General features: G+C 29.3%; 1 protein-coding gene across 4 annotated transcripts in view; it reads right to left on the bottom strand.

Annotated features, from left to right (window-relative positions):
* Positions 1-16,956, bottom strand: part of LOC142324682 (transcriptional adapter 2b-like) — an 83,092-nt gene that overhangs the window by 32,820 nt on the left and 33,316 nt on the right. For 3 of the 4 annotated variants that reach the window (XR_012756352.1, XR_012756353.1, XM_075365569.1), the window contains exon 3: positions 7,755-7,852. Coding sequence is in view for 2 of the 4 variants with exons in the window: in XM_075365569.1 (XP_075221684.1) it covers positions 7,755-7,852 (98 nt within the window). In the remaining 2 variants the exon portion in view is untranslated. Of the gene's footprint in view, positions 1-7,754; positions 7,853-7,933; positions 7,945-16,956 lie in introns of those variants that run through there. The other variant, XM_075365570.1, reaches the window with a different exon arrangement.

The following is a 16,956-nucleotide window of genomic DNA, read 5'->3' as shown; positions in this document are numbered from 1 at the left end:
CAGGCCACTTTCCAGCTATTATAAAAAAATAATTATCCAATCTTTAACTTCTTTCACATTTCACCATTCTACTTAAAGCAATTTAAGGCAAAAGAATTTTCCTTTAGAAAATATTCTTGAATTTTTTTTAATACATTAGTAGACTACTCTATACAAGAAATTCAGAAAATTAAAAAAAATATTTCCACTCCTGTAATGCAAAATGAGATCGTTCAAACATTTTCATTCTATAACCAATAATACAATAAAAAAAAAAAACAATTTAAGGTATTCATAACCTTTTCCATAAAATGAGTGTAGACCATTGGGAAAAGTGTCATGGTTTCTTTTAAGTATTTAGAAGAGGCAGACACATGGCTACAGAAAGTGCAGATAGGGAGACAAACTAGATTTCTTACTACTTGCATTCACAACTACCATCCTTTTTTTCTACTAATACTGATAATTCTCATAACCTTAAAAAAATGTAAAGCTTCTGAATGAACTAGACTTTTGTCCAGCTTTTCTTAATTTCCTTATTAATACAAGGATAGTGATTGAACTATTGCTCTGTATGTTTTCAGAAAGGAAATAACAATTTTTTAACAAACTTCTTAAAATATTAAACTCCTTGCACAAAAGGGCTGAAACTTCACAAAGATGCAAAAAAAGTCTATTAAAAAAATAATATTTTGTCTTAAATCGACTGAATTAAGCAGCCTCACAAGTTCACTAGTATGAAAATAATGTTATAATTAGATTTCTTCTTTTTCCAGTAGCCTGATTGTTCTTTTCTTTATTATGGGCATAGAATTTTATAATTAAGAAAATACTAAAATTTAAAAGAAGCTACAAATAAAACTTTTATAATAACTTCTTCATTAATGAGATATATCGCTTCAATGTTAGCCTTACTGTAACAATAAATCAGATTTCATCTTTAAACTGACAAGAAAGTTGGTTACTTTTAATTTCTATTCTATTCCATCACTTTAACAAAACTATCAAATAAATTTGTGTGTGTGTGTGTGTTTATTTGTATATAAATATATATATATAATGAATGTTTGTTCGTTTATCCCTTATGTGTTCCTACACCATTCATCCAATTAAGATGAAACTTTGTGTGCATGCTCGCGAAGGTCTCTGGATTAGTTTAGTTAGCTAGGTGGTGTTGGGGTTCAAGATTTTTTGAATAATTGTATTTATGTACAGATTTGGATCATATTCAGAATATATATTAGTTACGTGAAAAGAGACATGTTTGAAAAACTACACCTGCTGGGTGGCAACAGTGTCAAAATATTTACAAAACAAATAAGCAATGTTTGTATGTGTGTCCATGATGGACTAATAAACTACCGGACCGACTTACATATGGGCTTTTGCAAAGTGGTCCGCATTGTCCGGACAAGTTTTAAAGCTATTGAAATCCTTGATCTAACCAGTAGAAAGTTAGGGGTATTTTGAACAGACTACTGTGTTTATAGAGTAGTTTGAATTAAATACGATACATAGTGCTGTTTTAACAACTGGAATTATTTACATTCTTTTATGAAGTGAAAGGTAAATTTTGTGAATTTCCATAATGTTCAATTTTTTAAAATGTTTTATCAAACTTTCAATTGTGTTCATTTAATTGATATATATATATATACATATATTTATTCAAATCCAGCAATAGTGAAGCATTGCCGGGTCTGCCATTATCTTACTAGCTGACCTGGTTATGTTACGGTCAATCCATTTAAAGTGTCCCTAAAAAACATAAGCCGATTGCTTGATCAATTCAAAAAAAAACTGAAACTTGCCAACTCGTTTTCTACATTTTCAGGACCTTAAAACTATTGTTTTTTTAATTTTTTATTTAAGCAGTTTATCTATGGCAGCCATTTTTGTTATGGTCCGCACACCTATTTTTATGATTGTAAGGGTTTACATAAAAATCGTAACTAAAAAACGACTGGTCCTGGATGAATGAAACAAAAAGCAATTTAATCATATTTTCTCAACGTAAAAGATCGGTTTAGTGGTTAATTAATCTATCTCTCTTCTTTCTATGAGAAAATTACCGATAAAGTTGAACATGAAAAACAGTGAAATTTCACTTTTGGTAATTATTTGCAAGAGGCAGAGATGGCATACACAGTTTGAATTATCTTTTTATATGTTAGTTGTTTTACCACAAATAATATTAATAAACTAAATAAAAATAATAATATACTTACCCCTAAATTTTTATGAATATTTGAAAACTAATTATTCAAAAAATTAAATTTTTTTTTCAAATAATGATGATGAAGCTGGTGATAAAAATCTTAATTTGCACAATTTACAGTGATTTTGTAAATGTTTATGGCAAATAAAAACTTTTTTGTGTATGGTACTAATAAAAAAGATATAACCTCTCAAAAATCATGAAAAAAGTTAAAAGCGATACCATATTTTGACTCACTAAATAAGTTCTCCAAGGAGGTTTCTTGTCTTCTTTGCACTTTACATTTTTTATACTTAGCCTATGTCGCTGAAGTTAATGTTTTCAATATTTTTAAAATAGTTTTTTTTTTTAATTATTAATGATAGCTCATAATTTAATGATAAAACTTAACCAATACCACTAACCTAGTATCAATTTTGAATCAAAAATGCTTGTAAAACTTACCCAAGCTGAGATTTCATCTTTTTTAAGATTTTTGTTTTTATATTGGTTTATTTTTGTAAACACTATCGAAGAAAAAATAAATTTTATCAAAATTTTCATTATTCTTCAATGAAATAGCCTGTTTTTGTTGCAGTGAACATTTATTATTTAGTGTGGTTAACCAACAGTTGTAATATCTCATCTGATAATTCTCTTGAAATTGTGAGAATGACCCATCACTGTATTTAGTTCAAATGATGTCAACTTTCTCAGGACTTTGCAGATCTGTACCCACACTATGTCGCTTTGCTACAAGCAACATCAAATTGCTCAATATTGTGATGTGAGGCAATGTATTGCTCTTGGTCTTCACATTCATATAGTTCTTTGTTCTGCTAAGAAAAAATACTTTAAAAACAATTAACATAAAGAGACTTTCCACGAACCAAGTTTAAATTTGAAAAAAATGTGTTCTTTAAGAGCTTGCACTAATGTTATTAGAACTGTTTTTTTTTTTTTTGAGTTCTCACAGGGTCACAACAGAACTATCCATACAGGAGACTAAATTTAAACAAAAATTTTTTTTCATATTTATAAACTCTAGTGACATCTGAATTAACACGTAAAAAATAAGTTGTTATTTTTCATCACTAAATTCACAAATTTTAATGAATTCTTTTGGCACTGTACCATACACTGTTTTATGAGACTCTTCATTCACATAAATTCTTATGGATCATTGTTCTTCCATTGTTTTATGTGAAATTACTTGAAAATAATGAAAAAATATAACTAATTTTAAAATTTGCAAATATAATATTATTAAGTAAAACTTAAACACTTCCAAATACAAGATAAAATTTGAGACACTCAGTAAAGATGTGAACAGCTCACTGACTAATGTCAAACTTACCAATCTGTAACTGCAAAGGTGCGACAAACATAAATGAACATGTATTTTCCTGTCAAGTGGAAATGACTATAAACGCCGATTATAACATGAATACTGCAGTTGAATGGTTCAAACAAGTCTATTTCAACTAAATAAGTATAAAAATATTGAAGTGCCACGAAGACAAGAACTCTCTTCGAGCACTTAAGGAGTCAAAATGGTATTGCTTTTAACAGGTATTTTATGACTGTTATTAGTAGTTTATGACTGTTTTTTATTAGTAGAATACACAAGAAACTTTTTATTTTCCATAAACATCTACAAAAACTCTGTAAACTGTGCAATTCTGACATTTTTATCACAAGCCCCCTCAGAGTTATTTGAAGCCAAAATTTGAATTTTTAAAAAATTATTTTTCAGATTTATAAAACTTTAAATATATCACCATTAATATATTTTTTTTTTTTTAACCTCCTGATCCACCGTTAAGACATTCTTCAGATGATGAGATGAATGATTTGTAGTGTGTGTGAAAATGTCATACCTTACCAGATTAACATTAAACATTATTTATGGTAAAACTATTCAACATATACCTACATATAAAAATATAATTCCAATTGTATGTGCCATCCCTGCCTCTTGAAAAAAATTACCAAAAGTGAAATTTTACAATTTTTCATGTTCAGCTTTTTTAGTAATTTTCTCATAGAAAGAAGAGAGGAAGTAAATCCCTGGACCAATCTTTTACCGTGAGAAAATATGAATAAATTGCTTTTGTTTCATCCTTCCACAACCAATAGCTTTTTAGTTATGAATTTTTCCATAAACCCTTACAATCACAGAAATAGGTATGCACACAGAAAACAAACAAAAATGACCACCACAGGTAAACTGCTTAAATAAAAAATTTAAAAAAAATACTTTTAAGACATGTAGGAAACAAGTGGGTAGGTAAGTTTCATTTTTTTTTTGAACTGGTCAAGCAATCAGCTTATGTTTTTTTGGGGATAATTCAAATGGATTGACCTGTTATAAAAATACATTCAACCAGGCTTTTCATTAATAAATAAAGAGTAGGGGGGTAGTAGGAGTAGAATAAAGAGCAGTATTAAATTTTTTCTTCCACTTTAGAAGAAAAATAAATGAAAGTTATAAACAGGAATTCAATTTTAGACAACTGATTGCTAAATAGTTCCAATACAGATATATAAAAAGTCAATTCAATTCTTTTGTTTTTTCTTTTTTTACATTTTGTTTTTAGTTTGGGCTATAAGTGATCATAATAAAAAAATTATTTCTAAGTTACAGATATTTAAAAATAATTTTTTTTAAACTAAATATACACAAAAATATAAAACTAAATTTATACTTCATATATTTTTTTTCTTTTATAATATTTTTACATACTTAAGGAAGATATTACAATTAACATCTTAAAAATAAATGATCAAACCTATCATAATGCAAAATTAAATAAACATTTTAATGTTATAAAAGCATGTCTGTCCCAAAGACAACATCTAAACAAATAATTATAAGGAAATCACTTATGGATCAAAATATGGAAATACAAGGTTGCAGACACATCTGAGTGGTTTGGGATTATTGAACGGTGCTATTATTTACTGTACAAGATAAATTCCATTTTGTTTTGATTATAATACTGAATAATAAAACTTTCAAGATAATAAACTGATGTTTCAAGTAGATCCGATCTGGATTAATAGAGTGAATGAGAGGGTCTCCAAATGATGTTTTTTTTTGTTATAAAATTCTAACAAAATGAATATCTTGAAAACTGGTCTGCATTAATATTTTTCTCCCGACCTAAAAATTAATGTACCCATAATATAATTATCATATAACATTAGTTATGGTAATTCTTAAATTTATTAAAATAATTTTAGTTATTTTAAACACCATTGCTTACTGTCACTCCAGTAAATAAAGTTAAACAATCTGTCATCTGGTACCAAAACTGAAAGTATATCAGACATAGCCAACACATAACACATGGCCAACAAAGTAACAATAACACACTAGTACGTATACACTGATAATATTAAAAACAACATTATGACATGTAATCAACTATGGGTACATATATGTATATATATATATATTGTATTTTTATAATCAAAACCCAACTTGAACAACCCAAGTACAGAGTTGCATATTGCTGGTAACACCACAGTGACTGGCTCACTGGCTGTGATTTGACAGCACCAGATTATTGTCAGAGCATTAATGATATAGTATTTTATTCAATACAACGTTATTTACTTTTTAAATTTCTTAATTATTTTTTTACAGCTGGATATTTTTAATTCTGTTTAATAAATAAGCATACGTTATACAAAGATAATCAACATATACCACATTAAAAATAGCTATACATAAAAGAAATATTATAAAAAAATAAGAAAATGAGGAACTAAAAATACTATAGGCTTATAATAAAGAACAATAATAAATAATAATGTAAAACAATACAAAATATGAAAGATAATTTATTTAGGCGAGGTGTGTTTACACTATTCCCAACAAAGATGCAAATGCTGCCACTTAATGATAAAGATCCAACCAAACAAAAGTTTACCAACTGATAGCAAGTTATTAGTTGTTTCACATAACAATAATAGTAAAATCGAGGTGTGAAAGATTGTAATTTTAGGTTTAATCTGAATTATGAAGTAAACCACCTAACAGGAGATTAAATCTTTTTTGGTGGCCACCAATGGTAACTACTTATAAGGTAGGTTTACACAAGGCTGTGCACAAACAATGCAGAATATATTTAAAAATGGATATTAAATACAAGATCCTTTAGCTTGATTTTTTTTGGAGTAGGCAAAAGCTTACACAAAATAGATGATAGTTTACTCATTTTTACATGTGGTATTAAATATTAAATGCAAGGACCAGCAAAATGTAAAATTGTGGAGAATTAAGGTTTTTTCATCCTTAATTAAAATTTTATATATAAGAATATATTTATTTTTATTTAAGTTTACAGCCAATGTATTTTTTAACCTTAATAAGTTTAGTAAGTTTTTAACCTATATAAGTACATGTTTAAAAAAATAGGTTAATTTTACATGCTAACTGGGTTAATTTTTTTACAGTTGAAAAGCACTCCTTAATAACACTACAAGCACAAAAGCAATGTGATAGGGAGCAAGATAGTTAATTAAATAAAGGACAATACACCTACTTTTAAAATATATTTTAAAAAAATCATTACAGCATTTTTTAAGATTAGTACATTATTTTACCTAAATAGATTATTAAGAGTGTTACTTCATAATTAATCAAGATTTTCCAGGAAAATCACATTTTAGTTTATTTAATTAGCAGCATTTTCAATCATATGTAAACCAGTAATTTTAAAGTTCATTCAATGACATTTGAATAGTTATTTTTTATGGTGGTAGTAAAAAATAAATATATAACACTAGCACAACACTGAATTAAAAAGTTAAACACATCTTTATTATATTAGCCTTAAACATATATACATTAATTTCTTATTTCATCATTAGTAGTAATTATCCTCTTTTATTTGGCTCTCCTACTGTTATCCGCTTACCTAAAAAGCCCCCCTGGACTTTTACTGAGTTTTACAAGGGGTCTAATCAGTTTTACTAAAGTAGTAATTTAATATACAAGTTATTTTGTATATTAATGGGCTATTAAAACCCAATAAGAAATGAATAAACTAATAATGGAAATGTTAAAATTGTTACATACATAGTCAAGTTATTTTGAATCTAATGTGACTGTTTACTATATAAAACACGATTACACTATCTGATCATAATCACTGCCTTAATACTGTAATATTTTGACCTAGTTTAAAATAACATTACTTTATGGTGGTAATATACAACAATAAATTATTTTCGTAATACCACAATTTAAAATACCCATAGGCCACACCACTAATAGCAAGTAAGAGTTCTACTGAAAATGGACGATGATCATTGGGATATTCTAATAATTTAATAAACGCTTTAAGTATTTAGAGAGTTTTACATTTCACTCAACAAAGAAATCTCATAAATGTAATGGCAATTTCACAACAATAATTAACACAATCAAGATAACTACGTTTCATCATTTCTAAAAAAAAAAATAAATACTTGAACCAAAATCCGAACATTTAAATTCCGCTTAAATTCATAACCGGAAATGATAAAAGTTCAACGGCATTAATTTTTACCCAGGCCAAATACCTACCTGCAAACACAGCTCAAAATCTTGGCATTCGTAGCACTTTACTCTAAGACCAGTAATATCACTCTGACAATACGTACAAGAATACTTCGCAAATAAATCTGAAACAAAAATCGGATATTATTAAAAAAAATACCGTAAAGAAATCATTATTAACAAAGAACAACCGAAAACTAACTCACCCGTCGCCATTTTTTGCTCCCGAACATTGTACAAGTCATTGCTTTGGCTTTCGGAAAAAACTCCAATTAAAAATTAAATTTTACGATAATAATTATAAAATGGAATAACATACTCTTCCGTAATTTAAGTTGATCAATGTAAAATTAATACGTAAACATAATGAAAGAATTAAAAAATTATAATTCTAAAAGTGTCACTATGAGGCTAGACTTAACTATAAATGGTAGTTTATTGTATATTAACTGAACAAAATATACATCGGCATCATATCATAAGCGTGGCGCAAAGACTAGTTCTGTGACAATAGATAAATTTTAAATTTTTCAAAAATTTTGCTGTGCTCGAACCAACCAAATGTTACTATCGAACAAACTGTTTTGAATATTTTACAGCTCTTGGTTTAAACGTAGTACAAGCATCTTATTAAACAAAACACGCAAGCATGCAAATTAATAAAATACATGCTTGATGTTTGGATTCAGTAGCTTTAGTCTATATCCCATGCCCTAACAATGTTTTAATCCATTTTATTAAAATATTACATTTAATTTTCATGCTCAATAAGTTGTGCTGCCACTGGTTCACTTTTCAGTGGAAACATAGCATTGTTCTCAACCTAGATGAGAAACGTTCGTGTATTCAATTTCTAATATACATTTTTAAAGGTTTCAATTTTAATGCGATGAGCAAAAACTAGCTTAAATGCAATTAGTTTTATACCAATTTCACCTTTAAAAAGATGTACTATGTCAATTTTAAAGAATTTTCTATAAAATATTTAAAAGTATTTTAGAATGTAGAGAATAACTTATAAATAAAAATGTATTTTTACAAAACATTAAAATAATGAATAATATTTTAAATGCTGGTAAATATATTTCCAGAGCATTTTTTCAAAACTATAATCCAGACTCTGCTTTAGAAGAATTCAATAAGACATAAAAATTATTTCCAATTGTATGTGAAACAATTTATGATTTAATAAAGTGTAAACAACTTTCATCACACCTAATACCTAAACTCTTATAACAGCACTGGGCTCAAAAATTAAGAGCCACGTAATACAGTATTGAAACACAAAATAGTTAACACAGACATTATCAGTGGCATGACACAACCTTCTCTAATGTTTAAGTAATTTATTTTAAAAATTCCTTTCATTCTTTAAAACAGAACACAGATAAGTGATTACAAACGTAATCATTCAACAATTTGGTATGTTTGATTAGATAAGTTTGTTACACCAATTTTATTATCTGGGGTACAAAAAAATTTGGTACTTTCATTCAGAATAAGATGGAAGCAGTGATGTTCATCAAAAACTATACATTTATTTCACTTAAAAATGGCAAAGAATAAACATAAAACTTATAGAGAAGATAGTTGAAAACACCCTGAAAGAGAACATTTTGCTATACGGATGAGCAGATGAGGAAGTGTAGTAGTCTTACCAACATACTACTACTATAGGGTCATTATAAAATAAATGTGAGATTTCAGTAGTTCAGATTAAGGCATTAGGGGCATTTTGAGAAAAGTTCCCGCTTAAAACATGTGTAACAGCCATATTTATGACTGCATTAGTCTGTATTTTGCTGAGGTTTATTTCTTTGTTCCCTGTTCAAGAAAACACACTGTGTGTTTAATAACATGGCAAACTGAAGCCAATAATTTTAATTTAATAGGCATTTCAATGTCCATTTGAAAAGGAGAGTACACATGAAAACAATAAATGAAGCCAGTTCAATTAGCCCAGAGAAAATGTTAAACAAATTAAACAATTTACAATCAATAAGCTCTAATAAATCATCTTTCAACAAAGCCTTAAGTTATAAATTCCAAAACCAAATGTGCATAAATTTCTTTATAAAAGGTTGCACCTGTATGCACACAAAATTCAGCTGTTGCAAACAATAAAACCATCTGATACAAAAAACTGTTTCCAGTTCACTGCTGAAATTTTAAACAAAATTTGTGAATTTTTAAATGATGAAATTTTTATGAATAAAGAAAACACTTTTCACCTTAATGAATGTGTTTATACACACAACTCACAAATACAGGGATCTGAAAAGCAAAATGTAATTTTTGAGAAAGCATGCAACACACCTAAAGTTAATGTTTGTGTGTAATTTAATGAAAAATTATGTAATTAGACCTTTTTTCTTTGCTGAAAAAACTACTAATGAAATGTTAATCTTGTTATGTTAAATGACTATTGCTTTCCTCAATCAGATGAACACAAAAATGTACATTCAATCTATTTCCAACAAAATGGTGCACCCTCACATTTTAATACATTTGCTAGTTAGGCTCTCAAATAAAAATTTCCATAGATGGATAGGCTGATAAGGCCACAAGAAATATGGATCACCTTGTGATTTTTCTTGTGTGGATACATTAAAAACTGTTTACTCACAAAAACTATTTGACCTGAATTGCTGAAAGAAAATAATTATGAAACCAGTTATCACAGGATGTAACATAATAATATATGTCATGTTGTGTATGGGTACAAACTGAATCTAGATTGAACATTTGTCGAACAGCAAAACGTGTGAATACAGAAATTCATTAAATATATAACAAAACTATTTCAGATTGAAATTTAACAAATAATTCAATACAAATGTAAGTACTTTTGTTTTTATTTAACTCCTCCCTTAAACCCTACCATTCTTTTATGATGACCTGTATTGCAATACAGAAGCAGTTACTTACGAGCAGAACAGTGTTCAACTTAATTCATATTCTAAGAATTGTACTTCACTAATAACAGTATTAGATGTTTCTCTAAAAATTGTGTTGCAACAAACTGTCAATTTCAACATTTGTGTTAAAATACAGTGCTCTGTTGCTTCATCTGTAACAAGTTCCAAAATCAGACACTCCTTTTCTGCAAGTTGTTATATATTTTCATCTTTACAGCTGGTGAGTTTATCTCCTGTTCCAATAACTGTACACAGATATCTAATTAAATAAATGTATTTAAACCTTTTGCCTGATCTAAACAAGACAAACTTTTGTCTGAAATGTAGACAATCTTTTTGTCTGCCCTAACCATTGCAGATGGATTCAGGTCTGGATGATATAAAGTAAGAGTAGAACAGCAGGTATGAGGTTTGATCAAAAAATATACAGAATTTTAGTTTTTCTCAAAAAAATTTTTATTTATTTATCAATATTGACTTGTCATCTTCAAAGTAATCCTTTTCAGATATATTACATTTGTGCCAGCACTTTTTCCAATCTTCGAAGCAACTCTAGAATACAGTTTCCAGTACGGCGTTTAGCTCCTTGAGTCATTCTGTCTTTATCTTTTCAATGTTGGCCAAACATCATCTTTCTTGGTTCTTTTCAGCTTGGGAATTAAGAAGTCACAGGGGGCCATGTCTAATTAATAGAGAGGTTGAGGCATCATAACGATGTTGTTTTTGGTCAAAAATTGGTGAACAAAAATTCATCAATGAAGTGTAAGCAGGTATATTATTGTGGTTTAAATGCTATGAACCATTTCACCACAAATTTGGCGTTTTCTTTGGATTGCTTCAAACACACGTAGAACTTCCACGTAATAAATAAACCTTACTGACTTTCTGATAGTGATTCAGCAATTGTCCATAATGATTTTCTTCACTTTTTCAAAGCTGTCATCAGTTGTTGATGTGCTGGGATATCCAGGGCATTTGTCATCTTCATCGTCTTATCGGCCCTCTTGGAAACATTTGTACCACTTGAAATGCTTGATTTATTCATGCAAGAATCACCAAAAGCAACATTCAACATTTCCAATGCAGTGCTGCACGTTACTCCATTTTTAAAAAGCAAAATTTAATGCATATTGTGTGTTCCATTTTTTCCCGAAGTTAAAATTCGCTGACCAGACAAAAACATTTGTCTCCTTTTCAAAACCTAAAAATAAACCAAGCACCACTATACACATACACATATTGCTACCAATATACACATACGTTAAAGACAAGTGTACCAACACAACAAAAAAGAAATTGTGACAATTGGACTTAGACAGCCTTTCTTTCGTTTTCTGCATAGTCATTTCTTGTGAAATTATGGAGAAACTACTTCCAAAAAATTCAATATCTTCTGCTTCTTTCAAAATCCACTGAACGCTGTATCTTGAAGCACTGATTGTTTCTCCTGGTTTCTGTTGAACATTTCTTAGTAATATGGGGCCATTACTTGTGTTTTTTTAATATACATTTGAAGAATTTGTGCACAATTTTTCTCATCTAACAATGTAGTTCTTTTATTGCTACCAACTTTCTTGTCTCAGTTGCATTAAAAAATTTATTTCATAACCCAACAAGAGACAAAAAACATCAGAATGAAGTTAACAGTAACATTAATAAATATTAATGTAGGCTTAATATAAACACAATTTTACAGCACCTAAACCCAACTACACTGAATTTAAATATTTAAAATATATTTAAATGTAAACTGTATTACTAACTCTAGCTTAATCTAATTTTACTTTATAATTAAAATTCACTTGGTCAACAACATTAACTGACCAAGTGAACTTAAGATCTGTTTTAACGCAATCATTTGGCATTACATATGTTTGTTTGTGACTCAATTTTAAGCAAATATATTTCCAATTTTTATAAAATTTTACAGTAAGGTTCCTCGAGAGTAAATAGAATGAAATGAGTAAAACGACATGTACTACTTTTCTTAGACACACCTCTTCTTCTAGAACGATGAAGAGGTGTGATGCGAGAGAAAGTTTTCATTATCACACCACCAACACATGATCTCCACTACCGATTAAAATATTCTATCTACCATTTTCAGTCTGTCTCTCAATACTTACATGAAAAAACTTCAATCTTTATGTTTTAGTCAATTTGTTACATTCAGTACAAATGAACAACGTTTAACTGTTCACAAAAGTACTGGTTTAGAATAAGCGACAAAAGAAAATATGTAATGCATTAAATACAATTTAAAAATAATGTTTTTTTTTAGCAATTCATATGTCAATGACTTAGCTATGTTTTTATTTATAATTTTATTACAAAATTCTAAAAATAAAAATTATATTTGTTTATTTGTAATTTGATATCAATGAAAAGTCAGCTTAAACACACAAAAGATAGCCTACTAAAAATATATTAAATGACTCATAGAGATAAAAATTCACTTATAACTAAATAAAGCTTGCTATTCATATTGAGAAAATATATATTAATACAATATGAATTATATTATGTTAATCATTAGTAACATTCAATTTTTATTTATATCTGTAAATATTTAAATTATAGACATATAATACTGTCTATATTTATATTATAGACAAGAGAAATGTTTAGATCAGCAGCAAATAGTACTTCGGTAAATCAATAACACTGGTTATATAAAATTGTTAATTTTAATAGACAGCTCATGGATAGATCAGGGAAAGGAGGTCCAGCTTTACAGTAGGCAACTTAGCCATGAATTAGGCTTTTTGTGCAACCCTTGGCACCAAAAATGCTAACATGACATCACTGATGGAATCAGGGAAGTTAACCCAGCTCCCATGGAACTTGTCAAAGAAGGAATAAACGGTAAAGAACAAGGAGAAAATAAAAGTACAATCGGGCTAGAGTTGGACTGCCTTCAATAAGGTAGCTTGACAGCTGATTTCTTAGTAGAAGAAAATACTGCCTATAAAACCTTTTTTAAACAAGCAAAATGTTTCTGATTCTGTGAAAACTAAATTCAAGTTTCAATCATCTTTGCACCACTGATCTTATCATAGCCCTTTAGTAGTTTTTTATAGGAGTTTTTAACAAATGTATTATCAATCTACATTCTCTTATTTTAACTTTGATGACTAGCTAGCCTAAGTCATCACATGAAACGTCATCAAGTTCAGAAATTATCAAGGCCATTCTTCTTAATGTCTCAGTATTGTTTAAACTCTTCAATCCTTTTCATACAGAAACTGACTTCTGAACACTTCTGCTTTAAAAAATATATGGATTATCAAATTACGAATCTACTTGAAAAAATACAGAACCGAATAACTTAGGTAAAAAAGTTGACATAAAAATCCAGTAATATGGAATAAAACTATCTTGCAATATCATAGCCATTCCATTTCCATTTATAACAACTGATTGAACAATGCACAAAAGATCACCCTTGTGGTCTGTGATTGAGGAGACTAGTTTATAACTACAATTTATCTTGAGGGCACATGAGAAGACATCTTAACTATTTCATCAAGTACATGTGTTAATTTGGATGATTTTGAGAAAATGAAACAATGTTTGATTACAAAAAAAAAACTCTGTAATCTTTTATGCGATCAACATAATTCTTTCATAATGTTTTTTTGGACATAGGAATAGATAAATTATGCTTTTTTGTATTATTCATTAATCAGTTTGCAAGCTAATGTGTGATTACCACAGTTGCAATTAATTGACTGCAACTTCTAAGGTATCAAATATTTACCCACATTAGCTACGTCAACATCAGTGCAGTCCCTAAAATCAATAGATCCTTTTTAATTTTCCTACCTTAAAAAAAAAAACCACCAGCAAAAATGGATAAATGGACCCTACTTTATATAAGTAAAGGAAATTAAAGTGAATATTTCCATAACTTATATTTATATTTCCATAACTAACATTTGCGCAAAAGAACTTATCATTTAATCTGTTGTTTTTTATTTTTTATTTTTATTTTTTTCTTCAGTCATTTGACAGGTTTGATGCAGCTCTCCAAGATTCCCTATCTAGTGCTAGTCGTTTCATTTCAGTATACCCTCTACATCCTACATCCCTAACAATTTGTTTTACATATTCCAAACGTGGCCTGCCTACACAATTTTTCCCTTCTACCTGTCCTTCCAATATTAAAGCGACTATTCCAGGATGCCTTAGTATGTGGCCTATAAGTCTGTCTCTTCTTTTAACTATATTTTTCCAAATGCTTCTTTCTTCATCTATTTGCCGCAATACCTCTTCATTTGTCACTTTATCCACCCGTCTGATTTTTAACATTCTCCTATAGCACCGCATTTCAAAAGCTTCTAATCTTTTCTTCTCAGATACTCCGATCGTCCAAGTTTCACTTCCATATAAAGCGACACTCCAAACATACACTTTCAAAAATCTTTTCCTGACATTTAAATTAATTTTTGATGTAAACAAATTATATTTCTTACTGAAGGCTCATTTAGCTTGTGCTATTCGGCATTTTATATCGCCCCTGCTTCGTCCATCTTTAGTAATTCTACTTCCCAAATAACAAAATTCTTCTACCTCCATAATCTTTTCTCCTCCTATTCTCACATTCAGTGGTCCATCTTTGTTATTTCTACTACATTTCATTACTTTTGTTTTGTTCTTGTTTATTTTCATGCGATAGTCTCTTGCGTAGGACTTCATCTATGCCGTTCATTGTTTCTTCTAAATCCTTTTTACTCTCGGCTAGAATTACTATATCATCAGCAAACTATTATCTTTTCACCTTGTACTGTTACTCCGAATCTAAATTGTTCTTTAACATCATTAACTGCTAGTTCCATAAAGATTAAAAAGTAACGGAGATAGGGAACATCCTTGTCGCTCCCTTTCTTATTACGGCTTCTTTCTTATGTTCTTCAATTGTTACTGTTGCTGTTTGGTTCCTGTACATGTTAGCAATTGTTCTTCTATCTCTGTATTTGAACCCTAATTTTTTTAAAATGCTGAACATTTCATTCCAGTCTACGTTATCAAATGCCTTTTCTAGGTCTATAAACGCCAAGTATGTTGGTTTGTTTTTCTTTAATCTTCCTTCTACTATTAATCTGAGTCCTAAAATTGCTTCCCTTGTCCCTATAATTTTCCTGAAACCAAATCGGTCTTCTCCTAACACTTCTTCCACTCTCCTCTCAATTCTTCTGTATAGAATTCTAGTAAAGATTTTTGATGCATGACTAGTTAAACTAATTGTTCTGTATTCTTCACATTTATCTGCCCCTGCTTTCTTTGGTATCATGACTATAACACTTTTTTTGAAGTCTGATGGAAATTCCCCTTTTCCATAAATATTACACACCAGTTTGTATAATCTATCAATCGCTTCCTCACCTGCACTGCGCAGCAATTGTACAGGTATTCCATCTATTCCAGAAGCCTTTCTGCCATTTTCTTTTAATGCTCTCTTAAATTCAGATCTCAGTATTGTTTCTCCCATTTCATCCTCCTCAACTTCCTCTTCTTCCTCTATAACACCATTTTCTAATTCATTTCCTCCGTATAACTCTTCAATATATTCCACCCATCTATCGACTTTACCTTTCGTATTATATATTGGTGTACCATCTTTGTTTAACACATTATTAGATTTTAATTTTGTACCCCAAAATTTTCCTTAACTTTCCTGTATGCTCCGTCTATTTTACCAATGTTCATTTCTCTTTCCACGTCTGAACACTTTTCTTTAATCCACTCTTCTTTCGCCAGTTTGCACTTCCTGTTTATAGCATTTCTTAATTGCCGATAGTTCCTTTTACTTTCTTCATCACTAGCATTCTTATATTTTCTACATTCATCCATCAGCTGCAATATATCGTCTGAAACCCAAGGTTTTCTACCAGTTCTCTTTATTCCGCCTAAGTTTGTTTCTGCTGATTTAAGAATTTCCTTTTTAACATTCTCCCATTCTTCTTCTACATTTTCTACCTTATCTTTTTTACTCAGACCTCTTGCGATGTCCTCCTCAAAATCTTCTTTACCTCCTCTCAAGCTTCCTCAAGCTTCTCTAAATTCTACCGATTCATCTGACACCTTTTCTTCAGGTTTTTAAACCCCAATCTACATTTCATTATCACCAAATTATGGTCTCTATCAATGTCTGCTCCAGGGTAAGTTTTGCAGTCAACGAGTTGATTTCTAAATCTTTGCTTAACCATGGTATAATCTATCTGATACCTTGCAGTATTGCCTGGCTTTTTCCAAGTGTATATTCTTCTATTATGATTTTTAAATTGGGTGTTGGCAATTACTAAATTATA

The sequence above is a fragment of the Lycorma delicatula genome, chromosome 5 (genome assembly GCF_047948215.1).
Source record: "Lycorma delicatula isolate Av1 chromosome 5, ASM4794821v1, whole genome shotgun sequence".
Classification (NCBI taxonomy): domain Eukaryota; kingdom Metazoa; phylum Arthropoda; class Insecta; order Hemiptera; family Fulgoridae; genus Lycorma; species Lycorma delicatula.
This window is presented reverse-complemented; position numbering and strand designations above follow the sequence as displayed.